This window comes from Octopus sinensis, linkage group LG3, assembly GCF_006345805.1.
Source record: "Octopus sinensis linkage group LG3, ASM634580v1, whole genome shotgun sequence".
Lineage (NCBI taxonomy): Eukaryota > Metazoa > Mollusca > Cephalopoda > Octopoda > Octopodidae > Octopus > Octopus sinensis.
This window is the reverse complement of record NC_042999.1, coordinates 125,480,151-125,496,047: the sequence shown is the minus strand read 5'-3', so window position 1 is coordinate 125,496,047 and position 15,897 is coordinate 125,480,151. Positions and strand designations below refer to the sequence as shown.

General features: G+C 35.8%; 1 protein-coding gene and 1 non-coding gene across 4 annotated transcripts in view; one reads left to right on the top strand and one right to left on the bottom strand.

The window, feature by feature from the left end:
- Positions 1–1,569: 1,569 nt before the first annotated feature.
- Positions 1,570–15,897, bottom strand: part of LOC115209665 (centromere protein L) — a 32,655-nt gene continuing 18,327 nt past the window's right edge. For all 3 annotated transcript variants that reach the window (XM_036501265.1, XM_029778133.1, XM_036501266.1), the window contains 6 exons: positions 12,977–13,128; positions 11,404–11,494; positions 7,733–7,841; positions 5,164–5,269; positions 3,650–3,712; positions 1,570–2,414 (listed from right to left, as the gene is read on the bottom strand). In XM_036501265.1, coding sequence (XP_036357158.1) covers positions 2,328–2,414; positions 3,650–3,712; positions 5,164–5,269; positions 7,733–7,841; positions 11,404–11,494; positions 12,977–13,128 — 608 coding nt within the window. In that variant the 3' untranslated portion in view covers positions 1,570–2,327. The remainder of the gene's footprint in view (positions 2,415–3,649; positions 3,713–5,163; positions 5,270–7,732; positions 7,842–11,403; positions 11,495–12,976; positions 13,129–15,897) is intronic.
- Positions 4,977–5,049, top strand: Trnai-uau. The gene has a single exon. It is a non-coding gene; the product is annotated as a tRNA-Ile (tRNA).

Sequence of the window (15,897 nt, the reverse complement as noted above, 5' to 3'; positions counted from 1 at the left end):
CCTCCAGGCAATAACAGAGGAATTCAAAACAGGTTGCCCAAGGGAGCTCCTCTATGCTGATGATCTGGCTCTCATAGCAGAATCCCTACCGGAACTAGAAAAGAAATTTTGGGTGTGGAAGCAAGGGTTAGAATCAAAGGGCCTTAGAGTAAATGTAGCAAAGACCAAAGTTATAGTAAGCAGAAAGGCGATCTCAGCACACACACCCTCGGGCAAGTGGTCCTGCTCGATCTGTAGGAAAGGTGTAGGTAGAAACTCCATAAGATGTACCCAGTGTAAGCTATGGACGCATAAGAGGTGCAGCAACATCAATGGGAAATTAACTGACAAGATAGCTTTCATGTGTGGCAGATGCACAGGGACAATAGACACCACAGATACTCAGAAAACAGATTCCATCACACTCCAGGGGAAGAAACTAGAAGTAGTAGATAGTTTCCGCTACCTGGGTGACCAAGTCAGTAGTGGAGGTGGATGCTCAGAGAGTGTCACCACTAGAATACGAATAGCCTGGGCAAAGTTTAGAAAGCTCCTACCCCTACTGGCGACAAAGGGTCTCTCACTCAGAATGAAAGGTAGATTGTATGATGCATGTGTGTGAACTGCCATGCTTCACGGCAGTGAAACATGGGCTGTGACTGCAGAGGACATGCGTAGACTTGAAAGAAATGAAGCTAACATGATCCGCTGGATGTGTAATGTCAGTGCGCGCGCACGACAGAGTGTAAGCACCCTGAGAGAAATGCTGGACATAAGAAGCATCAGATGTGGTGTGCAAGAGCGACGCTTGCGATGGTATGGTCATGTACTGCGGATGGATGAGGAGAGATGTGTGAAGAAGTGCCGCTCCCAAACAGTTGAAGGTATCAGGGGGAGAGGTAGACCCAGGAAGACATGGGATGAGGTAGTCAAGCATGACCTCAGAGTGTTGGGCCTCACAGAGACAATGACGAAGGACCGAGATCTCTGGAGATATGCTGTGACTGCAAAGACCCGGGCTGCTTCTTGCATCAGTTCCACATAGCCCCTGCCCATTCAAAGTACCTTGGATTTCAGAACAACCCGCTGTGCTTGAGGAGACCTATTGAGTCAAGTACATGAACATCGAAATAAATATCAATGGAAATAGTAGTTGTGATACCTGTGCCGGTGGCACATAAAAAGCACCATCCGAACCGTGGCCGATGCCAGCGCCGCCTTGACTGGCTTCTGTGCCGGTGGCATGTAAAAAGCACCATCCTAGCGTGACCGATGCCAGTGCCTCCTTGACTGGCTTCCGTGCCGGTGGCACGTTAAAAGCACCAACCGATCGTGGCCGCTGCCAGACGCCCATGGCACCTGTGCCGGTGGCACGTAAAAAGTACCCATTACACTCGCGGAGTGGTTGGCATTAGGAAGGGCATCCAGCTGTAGAAACACTGCCAGATCAGACTGGAGCCTGGTGCTGCCTCCTGGCTTCCCAGACCCCGGTCGAACCGTCCAACCTGTGCTAGCGCGGAAAACGGACGTTAAACGATGATGATGATTGTTACGTTCAAGATTTAAAGAAAATGAATGCACAGATTAAAATTAAAATGCTACTTGGAAATTTACTACAATAACAATAAGGCACAAAATATACAATATTATACAATACAAATGTTATTCTGAAAGGAAATGACAATTATTAATATTGCTGGCCTGTTTTGAATGTCCACATTATAATATATGCAGAAAAGGACATCAAGTGAATAAAATATACACAAATAATCATCAGTAAAATCCAGTTGATGCTCAATATACATTCACTAACGATGAATCCAACCTCTCCTCATTTCAAGTGTTCTCTTGTGTTTTCCCCATCTGGTGCCCTTTTTAAAGTCTCTTTTCTTTTCCTCTTTCCTTTTCTCACAGCATGGACTATCCGATTGCTTTTGCTTTTTTTCTCTTTCTTTTTGCTTTAAAAAGGACTTCATGTTTTTATTTCCTTTTTTTTTCTTTTTGAATGCACAGAATGACATTTGCATTGCACAAACGTTAAATTGAATTTTTTTTTTGCGTTTGTAACAATATATACATACATATACACATAACTGAACATATATAAATAAGCATCACCATCATAGAAGTGATGTAGTTTGCTTCAAGTTTTATATGGAAAACAAGCTTAATTTATAAGTCAATAAACTAAAACAGTCATTGATTTTTGTTTGTAGTTTCTGTAAAATTTTTTTTGAAGTGCAAAAAATATGTTTTATTGAAATAGTGATTTCTTATAAAAGAATATTATACAGATTAGGAATAAAATAAGTCATAATACAGACAATAAACCAATGATATATTCTCCATCAAATGGTGTAAATAAAACTCAGTTGTTCTACAGACATCTGGCAGAATAACCGAAGAATATGAACAAGATGATTTGAAGAACAGAGCTGAAATTAGACAAAATACATAAATGACAAATAATATATAATCAATAAAATGATGAGAGGTTAAATTCTGAGACAGAACTATCATCTTAGCAGAGTAATTACAAAGAACTCCCACCACCAAAACCACTACAAACACCAATATAAAACCCACTCAATCAATAATCATTATCATGAAAAATAAAATTATATTATTTATATTTGTGAAAGAATGGTATGATCTAGATTTAGCTGATACTGGTAAAGAATGATTAATCCTTTAGCACAGAGGTTCACAACCATTTTTTTGTATATGAACCCCCTTTGATTGCTATTTCATTCTGGTGGATCACTGCATAGCCATTCAATGTTTAAAAAACTAGTTTTATAGAAACTTCTTCCAAAATTCCTATTTTGTTTTTCAAACATTCATTTGTGTAGGTTGAACTATGCAAAATGTTGGAGAAAGAAACTTAGCTGTTTCTTGCAATACATATCAATACATACATTTAAAGCAAAATTTTTTCAGGGGCCCTTAAAATATTATTGTTGGTCCCCAATTTACCATTTTGTTGCATGGACTCCCCAAAATCTCATGAACCTTCAGGGGCCATATAGACACCAGTTGAGAACCACTGCTTTAGCATTTAAACTGGGCATATCTGGCCAAGATAATATACTTGTTTTATTTCAAACTGGCCAGATCCAAACTCTCGCACTTACCCTGAAATATTATTCTAAAACTAAACAATCATGTCATTGAAATCTCAAAGCTACAAGGTAATGCATGACCAAATTAATGTGAATAAATACACATTACATTTGACAGAGAAATATGAATGTTAAAGGGTTAAAGACCAAGGACAATGTGACAATTTGCCTTAGTCTAAAACTTTCCTGATGGAAAGATGTATTTTGTTTATATGGTTTTAAGCAGTGACTCATTGATGGGCTCATTGGACTCCTCTTTCAGTACATGCAACTATGAAATTATTGTTCATGAATGCATATATTAATAAAGTAAAGATATGTATATTTTATATACATGAAACTTAAATTTTATAGTCATCAACTGAAAATGCTAGACAAATGTAGACAAAGGTAAAAAGAAAAGAACATTTTTTCAAAAAAACAAAATATGATGTTATATGCATGAGACCTAAATTTCATTGTCATCAATCAAAAAAAAAAAAGACAAAAGTAGAAAAAGGTAAAAAGAAAACAAAAATTTTAGAAAAATATGAAAAAATAGAACTTACTTTGAACACTCCGTTAACAGAGACTGAGGCCAAAGCATTCCTGATTTTGATTAATTTCAGTGACTAAAAAATAAAGAAAAAACATTTCAATTTATTTCAAATAAAAATTTAAAATATAAACTGAGAAAAAGAACAGGTTTTAAAGATTGATATGTTGGAACTATAAAAGTAGTTACTAATTGAGACAGTCAACACTTAATTTTGGCCCAGAAGAGAATTGAGACACCCTTATGAATGTGGTACAAACAAACTGAAATGCCCAATCTCTAATAAAATGAGGGATAATATTTTTAAAAAAAGTTTTAACTTGTTAAACACTTGACTTTGTTGTTAGAAATCTGGAAAACTCAATTTTGAAAAATGGATCTAATTATGGATGGTCATATATTAAAAATATCTTCTTTCAAACTATTTATACAACATCTCTATGCATTAGTCTTTACAAGATTCTAAGATTATATCACTCAATATATTCTTTTTAAGATAGCTTTAAGAGCAGTTTACTAGGACACATACTGCCAGTGATAATTTCAAAGGAGTAGCAACTGTTACACACTAACATCAACATCATTGTTTTAATGTTCACTTTTTCATGCTGGCATAGGTGAGATAGAACTCATTGAGACAGATTTTGTACAGCCAGACACTCTTTTTGTCACCCACACACACCTGTTTTTAAGCAAGTATTTCTCCATAGCCAGATATATTTTCAGGGAAGATTGAAATAAATGGCACTATATGATGATGCTCATTTACAACTGTTGTGTGATATCAAGACAAAGATACATACACATATATATGATGGGTTTCTTTCAGTTTGCGTCTACAAAATCCACTTGGAAGATGCTTGAAAGTGAAGTCAAAACTACATAGTTGGGAAATAAAATTTTTAGCCATACAGCCGTACCTAAAACTCATGAGTTGATCAATCAAAGCAGTGAAAATATTCAGATTTTTTTTAAAGAACACATGAAAAAGCCTCAGCTAGGAAAATAAAGAGCTTTGTGAACCTGACTTGCAAGTAGGTTTAATTGCTCTAAGAAAATTATTAACATTATGTAGTAATCAGTAAATTCAGATGTAATTTGTCTAACAGCCACGCAATTCTGCTCAGTTAAATTCCAATGTTAAAAATATGCACATGGGTGAGTGGTAAGAAGTTTGCTTTGCAGGTTCAGGTTCAGTCTCACTGAAGTATCTTCTGCTATAGCCTTGAGCTGACCAAAACTTTGAGGGGATTTGGTAGATACAATTGAAAGAAGTCTGTGGCACACACACACACACACAAAAGGCCAACTGAAAGGTTCATAGGTTGACCAAGATGTAAGGTTCTGTGGTGTAGTGGTTATCGCATCTGCTTTATATGCAGAAGGTCGTGAGTTCAATCCTCACCAGAACCTGTATAAATCTTTAACAGTGGTGCATCAGTATGGTTGCAGCTCTGAGCTGAAACTACAGGAAAAAAAAAAAGAAGTATTCAAGGAGGTCAAAATATTGTAAAACTGCATACTTACAGTGATTTTTAATTTCAAAACCTCATAGTAAAATAATTCAATTTGTGATATGAATTCATTTACTTGATCAATTGTAAATTCACTATCATTTGGGTCTGGGTGAATTCTGCAAGGAATTGAAATTAATGTAATATTAAAAAAAAAAAAGAAAAAAAAAAGGGATTGAGTGTTTAAAAAGTAAACATTTTATTTTAATATTTTTAGTTGATATTTACGACTAGATTGAATCTTCTTTGGTTGCTTCCATTATTATGAATTTGAATCGGGAACTTGAGTCATAGTGAATCTTACATTGGCTGATTACACAACCATGGATGCCACCCCTATGAATGCATTGCAGTTACTCTCTTGATAGCATTTGGTGATCCTGACCATTGATCTTCTAAGGATTCCTCTGTGCAGCATCAATGTAAGAAGCACCATTGGCTCAGTTCAGCTCTTCCACTACCTCTTCACAATCCACCATGCTGCAGTCCCATGACTTTGCTGTATCCCTGGTATGGTGGCTGAATGGGAGCTATACCTTGCCAAAGTGCAATCTGTAACTATGCATTGCATGGTTGTCACTCCATGAGGGATTTTCAAAAAAACCCACATAGGCACAGGAGTGGCTGTGTGGTAAGTAGCTTGCTAACCAACCACATGGTTCTGGGTTCAGTCCCACTGCGTGGCATCTTGGGCAAGTGTCTTCAGCTATAGCCCCAGGCCGACCAATGCCTTGTGAGTGGATTTGGTAGACGGAAACTGAAAGAAGCCTGTCGTATATATGCACATATATATATATGTATGTGTGTTTGTGTTTGTCCCCCTAGCATTGCTTGACAACCGATGCTGGTGTGTTTACGTCCCCGTCACTTAGTGGTTCGGCAAAAGAGACCGATAGAATAAGTACTGGCCTTACAAAGAATAAGTCCCGGGGTCGATTTGCTCGACTAAAGGCGGTGCTCCAGCATGGCCGCAGTCAAATGACTGAAACAAGTAAAAGAGAGAACCAAACAATACCAGATTGATAGCATAGACAATCTGATGGCATTCTAGTTATGAAAGGAAATAGAGAAATTTAGAAAACTGCTATCTTTGTTGATAACAAAACTATTGCTACTTGTCGACAAAACAAATAATAAGAGGCCAAAATAAGAAGTGTTATGTGTAGTATTAAACTTACTTTAATTGAAGGGAATGAGCTGATTATGACATATGTGTGCAATATTCACTCACAAGAAAAATTAATGAGTTGAGAAAGTGACTCAACATCAAAGATATCAGCATGCAAGAGATAGCTGTTTAAGTCTGAATATATAATGTGGAGAGATGATACTACACCATTTTTTAAATATAAATTAAAATAACCTCAGAGTAAATAAAATTGAAGATATTTAGGTGCAAAAAAAAAAAAAAATTGTCAATGATCCATTTTAAACTGAAGTTATTGCATTTAACTGATGATGCTATGTTTACTTATGGATGACAAAAGTCAGTCTCAAAGCAACAACAGCTGGTTTCAAATTACAAGTTCTGGTATTTCACAAAATGTGGATAAGAGGAAAGCAAGCAGCACTCTCTCTCAAGAAGTAATCACTTGAAGCTTGTATACATGTATTGTTTGTTGTAGCATGAGAAGATTGAGAATTCATTGCTGCAGCATATGATGTTGAAATGGGGCTGTTTGTGGTCAGCCTGGTTCCTCTTGACATTGTGACCATAGACACTGAACAATGCAAGCCCTCCACCAAGATAAAAAGAAACTGTGATTTAATCAAATAATCAGCTATACTCTTCTTTATGAAAATTAATCATTATAATTACTATCATTACCAGTATTGTTGTTACACTCCACCTATGTCCCCCTCTGGAATTCCCTTCCATCACGACCGTTCCCCGTAGATGCCGATTAATGAATAATTGTTTAACATAAATCATACCCACTCAGCTAACAAAAGGCCTGAGAAAGTCATGGACAGCGCAATTTATTTCAGACCAAGCCATAAAAAAAAATTGTAGAACAAGACAATAGGGGCTGAATTAAGAGATTTGGCTGCAATATATAGCAATTTAAGGGTCCACAGAGAGGATCAGATGTTCACTGTTATATTAACATGTTTATCTCTCTAACACATTTTCCTTTTGGTTCATTTTGATGTTTTTAAAAGGCTGAATTACTTCTATATACTGCATATACTTTTGAATGGGTTGCACTTTTTTAACCAAATATTTTGATAAAAATCAGGGGTGTGACCCATCCACTTGACATCACAGGGATCTGAAGTAGACATTTTCTTGTCAAGTTGGTACTTAGATTTTTTTTTTTTTTTGAGTTGATTAGACTTTCATAAAGTCACCTCTGTAAACATGTTTTAATATTTGTGAGCAAAGTTTTGAAATAAAGGTAAATATTTGATAATATTTAACAAATATTAGTTATATTTACATTAAAAAAAGCCACGTAACTCCCCAGATTATAGTGTGACCTATTTGTGAGTTAACTGCAAATACCTATTTTGATAACCCAAAACTAAGGGTGCGACCTATCTGCGAGTATATAAAATAACACCAATTCTTTTTTACTTACTTGTCCCAAACATACTGTAAATCTTTTGTATCAATTGATATTTTAACTTCATTCATTCCCTTAATCTCATCAGGTACTTGAAACACAAGATAGGTAGGTGAACTCAAATCTTGAAAGAAGAAAATAAAATACACAATACACATAATATACGTAATGTCACATTAGAATCTTACAATGTTTTGAATTAAGTTTCAGGTTTTACTTGAAAATATTTTCAATCAATGATCATTTAGTGAATTGTTAGGGCATCGGGCCTTGTGGTATTTCTTCTGACTTTTTACATTCTAGGTTCAAATCTTACCAAAGTCAACTTCAATTTTCATTCCTCCAGGATCAATCAAGTATTGAGGTTGATGAAATCAATGACTCTTCTCCTCAAAACTGCTGACTTTATGGCCTAAATAAGAATATTTTAGTTAGAAGAGTGGTAGAATCAGTTAAGTACTAAACATCTTTCATTGCATAGTTCTTTCCCTCTACATTCTGAGTTCAAATCTCACCAGATTTTGATTATTTTCATTAAAAGATGTACCAGTAATATGCTGGAGATGACTTAATTGACTATACATAATTTACATAGTTGTAAACCTATGTAAAAGTAAGAAATCAATAAATCACTATGCAAGCATGGTTTAGATGCTTTGCAAATGTTTCAAATGTTTTTATGCATGATAATTTTACTGCTACCAAATACTCTTTAACATTATGTTTTAACTACACCTTTGAATATGGAAACAAACATTTAGGAACCAAATGAGATCCTTGCAGAAAATGTGCAAAAGAAAACCATTTAAGTGATGGTAGTGGATAAAAAAAAAACCTCTTAGATATGACATTGTCGACAGATAATGAAAATTGAAAATCTATCTCTGCCATCTACCTGAAAGTGGACATTCATATTTATTTAATAAATTGTGAAACAATAAAAGACAATCAACCAAGTCAAGAAGATTGATGAATATTAAGAGATCAATAATTTTATTTTATACTCTGTCACAGGAAGAAGGGTAACACCCTGGCCTTTGTAAGGGCCGGCAAGATTGATGAGGGGTGCGTTGGAAGAAATAGAGTTTAGGAGTTTCTGCAGCAAGAAGCAGTAGTACATAAAGATAGACAATTCCAGTTATCCCAAGACCAGACACTTGGTCAGAGTGCTTACAACAGAGTAGATTCCAAGGACCAGATGGTTCTGTTAAACCAGGAAATGGATTATTATATACAGGGGGTGCGATGAATAAATTGTCTAAATTACACAAAAATGAAAATAACACTGACATCTCATTTTAACAGATACATTTATCAAAATTACATAAAAATATCTTGAAATATTAAAGAGTAAATTTATTCAATAAAATCATTAGCTTCAACCATGCCCTCCAGACGACTTTGGAATCTCCTGCAACTCTTCTGGATGGTCTCCTTGTTTAACTTGGTGAATGCTGCCATATCTTCAAAAACCTCCATGCTTCTTGAAATTTGCCAATACTACACCTGATATCTCCCACTCCATACGCATGCACATATGTATAACATGACTCATATACTGTTCACTTTTCTGACTTTTGTACATAATTCTATGTACTGTACATGTAACTTTGATGAGTTGTAGTGCATCTGAGCACTATACACAATGATTTCATTATTATAATCCTTGCCTTCAGTTCATCTTCAGAGCAGCACTACCTCCACTAGGCACTTGACGTAGACTTCAATGTTGAGTCTGAGGACATGTGGGAAGATAAATGGAGACATAACTTCACCATCACTAGTCATCACTTCAAACACCATAATGTTGACTGGATGTTTGATTTTTATCGCTCTCAGAATGTGTTTTGGGGACATGGCAAGCCAATGCTTGTTCTGTATTCACCATCTTATTCTGGAAGAAAATTTTCTCGTCTGAGGAAAACCAAAGCACGTTCAGTTGAAGGGGATGCTTGAGTTTGTTCAAAAGCTTCATAGTGTGGTCTTTCCTCTTGACCTTGATGGCTTGGGATAAAAATTGGCCCTTTCTCATCTTGTATGAGGAATACTGAATGTCTTCATGCACTACCTGCTTGATAAGAAACTCAGACACTCCTATGTCCTTGGTGGTGGACCTGATTGACTTGGAGGGATCATTGTCAATCATGGCCTGGATCTCACCAACAAATTCAGGAGTTCTCTTCTCATCAAAACAATCAGAGTGAGTTTTCTGAGCTGCTGTACCTTTGTAATCACCATTAGATTCATTCAACCCTTTTCAAATCCTCTGCACCATCCTCAGATTGACACCCAAACACTCTGAAATGTTCCCATTGAAGCTGCCAGCACGAATGCCAAGCAGTACAGCATGTTGTTTCCAAATTTCTGGCAGAGTATATTGTGTCATGATGCTGCTTTTCTTACAGACAGTGCCCAACTGACACTACTATACTATGTAGTTAACAAAATCAAAAACAATAAAGCACACGAGCAAAGTTAAAAATATAAAATGGCAAAAATTTACCCATTGCACCCCATATATCATCATCATCATTGCCGTTTAACATTCGCTTTCCATGCTGGCATGGGTTGGACAGTTTGACTGAGAACTGGCAAGCCAGAAAGTTGCACCAGGCTCGAATCTGATCTGGCAAGGTTTCTACAGCTGGATGTCCTTCCTAATGCCAACCATTCCGAGTAGTGGGTGCTTGTTACGTGCCACTGGCATAAGTGCCAGTTAGGTGGCACTGGCAACGGCCACACTCGAATGGGGCTTTTTACATGCTAGTCAGGCGGTACTGGCATCACTCACAACAACGACTTAACTTGACTCAACGTGTCTTTGCAAGCACAGTTTATTACCCAATGACTTAAGAGTAATCTCAAATGGGCCGGTTATGGTCTCACTTTGCTTGCCAAGTGTTCTCAAGCACAACATATCTCCAAAGGTCTTGGTCGCTCGTCATCGCTTCCATGAGGCCCAACATTCGAAAGTCATGCTTCACCACCTCATCCCAGGTCTTCCTATTCCACAGGTTCCCTCTACTGCTAGGGTGTGTCACACAGCTGTCCTCATCCATATGTAACACATGACCATACCAACGCAGTTGTCTCTCTTACACACCACATATGCTACTTATGTCTACACACACACACACACACATATATTATCCAATAACAGGTACAATATGTCCAGCAGTTTTTTGTCTCCTTTCTGCCTATCCAATTTTACTAACAAGACTTGGATTGACCCAAGGTTATGATAGAATACATTCAATGAAAGTGCAGCATGGTTGGAGTAAAACTGGATGTATGAGGGGGTACTGAAAAGGTCCTGGCTTTGGGTAAAAGAAAATACAGGAGGATCAGTTAATTATGATTTTAGTCAACATATTCCCCTCTCCTCATTGAAGCGGTCCTTCAGTTTTTCTAAGTCTTGTAAGCATGGCTGAGCCTCCAACTAGGCCTTTCGCGATACCCTAAAAGCCAGGAACTTTTCAGCATCCCCTCTTATATAACAGCAAAATGAATTTAACATTATGGCTATGCTTGCATGTAAAGATTTTGAGACACCAGGTTTTGTTATAAAGAACAAAGTATTTACAGGCTGTGTTCCTTTAACACTGTTTATTTACCCACTTTCAGATACCATAAACTAAACAGAAATAAATAAAAGGAAATTGTGTGATACAATATTTGAAACTAACCAAAGTTGATCTTGCCAGTCCATAATGATAACATCCAAGAAAGATCAATTGATGAAAAATGTAATGGACTGATTTTAGCATGAAATTCTTTCTGAAAGAGAAAACAAAGGAAATGGTTTATTAGAAAAAAAGTTTGCAGGTCCAAGATCATTACACACATAGTTGTATACACACTCACACACATATAGTTCCAGAATAGTTGAAGTCTGTCTTGAATCAACAGCATTTAAGCAATTCTGGTACATGACTCCATAACTGATATGTCAGTCAATTGTAGGGTTAACCTCTTACTAGCTGTTGTTGGGACTCACTTTCAGATGTGTGAACTGAAGCAATGTGATTCTCAGATCAAGTACTCCATTGTATCCTTCAGTAAAGTACTATCAGTACAGAACCAACTCCAATAATCAAAGAGCTGGCCATTAATTTAAGTTATTAGATGACTGTAGTTGATGGTGTATAGTTAGATGATGCCTTTAGCTTCCAACTATATAAAACTCTAGAAATGAATAGCCATGGTGAAAAACAAAGAGAATCAAAATATTGATTTTTAACTTTAGTATGAAGTCAGAAAGAAACACAGTCAATTAAATCAACCTCAGTGTATTACTGACGATTAAAATTTTGTGATCACTTGATCAGCTAGAAATAGCAACCAAATCTTCCTTACTGAAAAAAAGGAAGCACAATGGGATGTTGTAATCTCATATACCTAATGAGGCATGATATGCAACAAGACATGATGGTCATAATTGAAATATCTTGGATCATGCGTAAAAAATTGTTTTGGGCAAAATGTTTTTTTACAGAACAATTCTTTGCTTGTTTCTTTCTCTATGAGGTAGTGCCAGCTATTCTGAAAGTCTACCAATCAACTATTACATTCATCTCATAAGTGTAATAGTCTATTTACTAATCTTTTAGTAAATAAAAAATTGGCTGTCTATAATAGGAAAGTATCTTATAATGTGTTTGCGTAAGAAAATCTAACATTAGAGTTATTTTTCACTAATTTCCAGTATATTATAAATCACAGATAAACTGACTAATGAATAGATTTGTTAATTTTCAACAGGTGCAAACATGACTATGGAGTAAGAAGCTTGCTTCCCAACCACATGGTTCCGGGTTCAGTCCCACTTCATGGCACCATGAGCAAGTGCCTTCTGCTATAACCTCAGGCTGGCCAAAGCCTTGTGAGTGGATTTGGTAGATGGAAACTGAAAGAAGCCCATCATATACACACATATATCTAATATATAAATGGCAATTTCTGTCTGTTACCATCTAAGTGCCTAAACCAGTGAACCAATATTCACAAAATTTTACATACATGTTACACTAACATCCAGTTCAATAACAGACTTATTAGATTTCAGAACACTTTCTCCATAGGCCTCAAATACATTGCCCATCACATTCAGAATTTATCTCTTTGCTGCTAATGCAAGTCACAGTTCTATAAATTTTTATCCCTCTTGAACAATTATTTTTACATTTTTACTCTCCAATTCCTCTCGTAAATAAAAAGCTGGCTGTCAATAATAGGAAAGTACTGTGATAGAATGTATACCTCAAACCACTCACAAGTCCAAGATTTAAGCATGCTAGATCCTCTAATGACCATAACTGGGTAGCATGAAAATGACTTCTCAAGTGCAGCAAAATGTGGTGGTAAATCTACACAGCACATAAGTGCCAGTAGTATCATCTTATTTCGAGTGCCTGCAAAAAACAAATGTCAAAGGTATTTAAGAAATGACTTCTAACATTGGTTATAAGGACATGTAAACATTCCTGCTGGAGGATTATAGTTAATTGAAATGAACAAGTGAATGATTAGAACATGCTTTGTTGAATTTGGAGGGATGAACTCAGAATAGAAATTGGAAATTGTAGATTACAAGGCTTACCATTTCCATCATTCCATCAATTTTATTATAAAAAACTCCAGTTATATCTAATTCCTTTCTTCCAATAAAATTCTCTATCCTACAGCTAATTCTTTGTTGGATACCTAAATTACTATCAAAAGTTTCTCTGGTTATCTACAGTAACAACCCAAAGTCAACAACTTTGTAATTTGCAAACTAAATTTCTTTTCTCACTTTTTTTACTTTTTTTAACCTAATATTTATTGAAATACCTGACCAAGTAGTTTTGTATCTGCTTATTATAATATACTCCATTATTTAAAGTTAATACACAATTCAATTAAGAAATTCTCATTTTAAAAAATTCAGACTGCAACAGGTTTAGCTGAAGACCAATATTTCTTCAAATGAAACGAACTAATGATATATAAACAATGATGAAAAATGTTTGGAAATGTAACCAAATATGTTTTAGCCACAGAGAACATAATCTCAGTATGATAGTCAGTAAGCAGTAGATTCTGAGAAACATACATTTATACGTTGTTAAATAGGTTAATTTATTAGAGTTAATGAAAAATTTGAAGCAGAAACACAAAACCCAACTAATTACTGAATGATCTTTCAGCATTTTGCTGATTCACTCAGTTCAATAACTATAATGTCAAAAGAAACTAAATTTAGATCAAAGGCCACAACTTGGAAACTGTCAGAACATAAATTTACTGAACAACAGGAGAGAGATGCTTTACATCATTTACTTATTTCAGTCAATGGGGTATTGCCTTGAAAGGAGTTTTTTAGCCATACTGGGGTATTGTCTTGAAAGGTGTTTTTTAGTACTTGTTGGGTACTTTTCTATTGTCTCTTTTGCCAAACTGCTAAGTTATGGGAGGTAAACAAACCAACACTGGTTGCCAAGCAGTATGTGGGAGAAACACAGACACACATTTATATATCTGTATTTGTATATATAAACAATAGGCTTCCACACAGTTTCCATCTACCAAATTCACTCACAATCTGTTGGGAAGGTTTTAAAACAAATTAAGACATCATCTTTCAGATAATTTTCCTCCTTTAAAATCAGTGACTATCTTATTGCAACAGAACACCTCAAATGATTAAAACTAGAAATTATAAATCTTACAAAGCATATTAATAAAGATTCAGAATGGTATTCAATGGAAACAATTGTTTTAATGTGAAATGGAAACAAGTCTTAGGCACAATTGCCTATGGGTAAAAGCACCAACACCTACAATATACAAGTATTGCAATGTTGAATAGAGACATAGCCTTTAAAGAATATTTCAAAAAGTGAATCATAAAATGGAATTAAAGCTTTGCAGTGCTTTTATTAGTAATCAGGAACTACTAAATTCAAATTTGTTTCGTTTACATTTAGGGTGCTAAAGAAAGACAACTGTCAAAGTTCACAAATTTCAACGAGTTTGTCTACCATGAAGAGAAGTAGGTTTCTTTCTTAAAAGGTCGTTCGACAGAAATGTAGAAGTGTGTGGACAATTACTAGAATAGACAACTTTATTTGGAGAGTAATTTAAACATTTGTAATTGCTTTCTTAAAAAAAGCTGCATGTAATTGTGAAATAGAGCAGTCTTCTATATCATATCTTCTAACCTCTTGTCCACTGTTATGCTACTATTTTGTATATCATCATCATCATTTAACATCCGTCATACTGTGTGACACCTTGGGCAAATGTCATCTACTATAGCCCAGAGCTGACCAAAGCTTTGCAAGTCAATTTGATTGAGAGAAACTGAAAGAGGCTTCTCATTCATATATATACACATAGACGTGGCTGTGGGATAAGAAGCTTGCTTCCCAACCACGTGGTTCCGCTTTCAGTTCCACAGCATGGCACCTTGGGCAAGTGTCATCTACTATAGCCTTAGACTCACCAAAGCCTTGTGAGTGGATTTGGTAGATGGAAGCTGAAAGAAGCCTGTCATGTGTGTCTTTGTGTCTGTGTTTATCCCCCACCACTGCTGATGTATTTACATCCCCATAACATATGGTTTGGGAAAATGAGACCAATAGAATAAGTACCAGGCTTAAAAACAAAAAATAAGTCCTCGGGTGGATTCATTTGACTAAAAAATTCTCCAAGGTGGTGCCCCAGCATGGTCATAGTCTAATGGTTATTTTTAATACTTTTCTCGGATTGGGTGTTCATTTCTCTTTTTTCCCCATCTTCTATATAAGTAAAGATATTTCCTCCATCTGGCTGTTTTTCTTTCTACAAAACAAGAAGTCACATTGTGGAACTGTTACTTTAACGAGTTGTGTCCATTTATTACTGACGAGATACATCTGCACCACTGGATATTCCTGAACCAGTTGTTGAGTGTCCCATCCATGAGGGATCAATACTAGATGTGTCGAAACAATTGTCGTGATTAATAAATTCTCGTATATTCCATCTTTCATTTACCATATATATATATATATATATATATATATATATACTTACATACATGTAGTCTTCAACTGATTGGTAGAAAAGTCAGTTAGACACACTCCAGTCTCTGGCCCATTGGTCCTACTGTCTCTTTTCTCTTTCTGACAATTGTTATAATGGCCCGTTACTCAGAG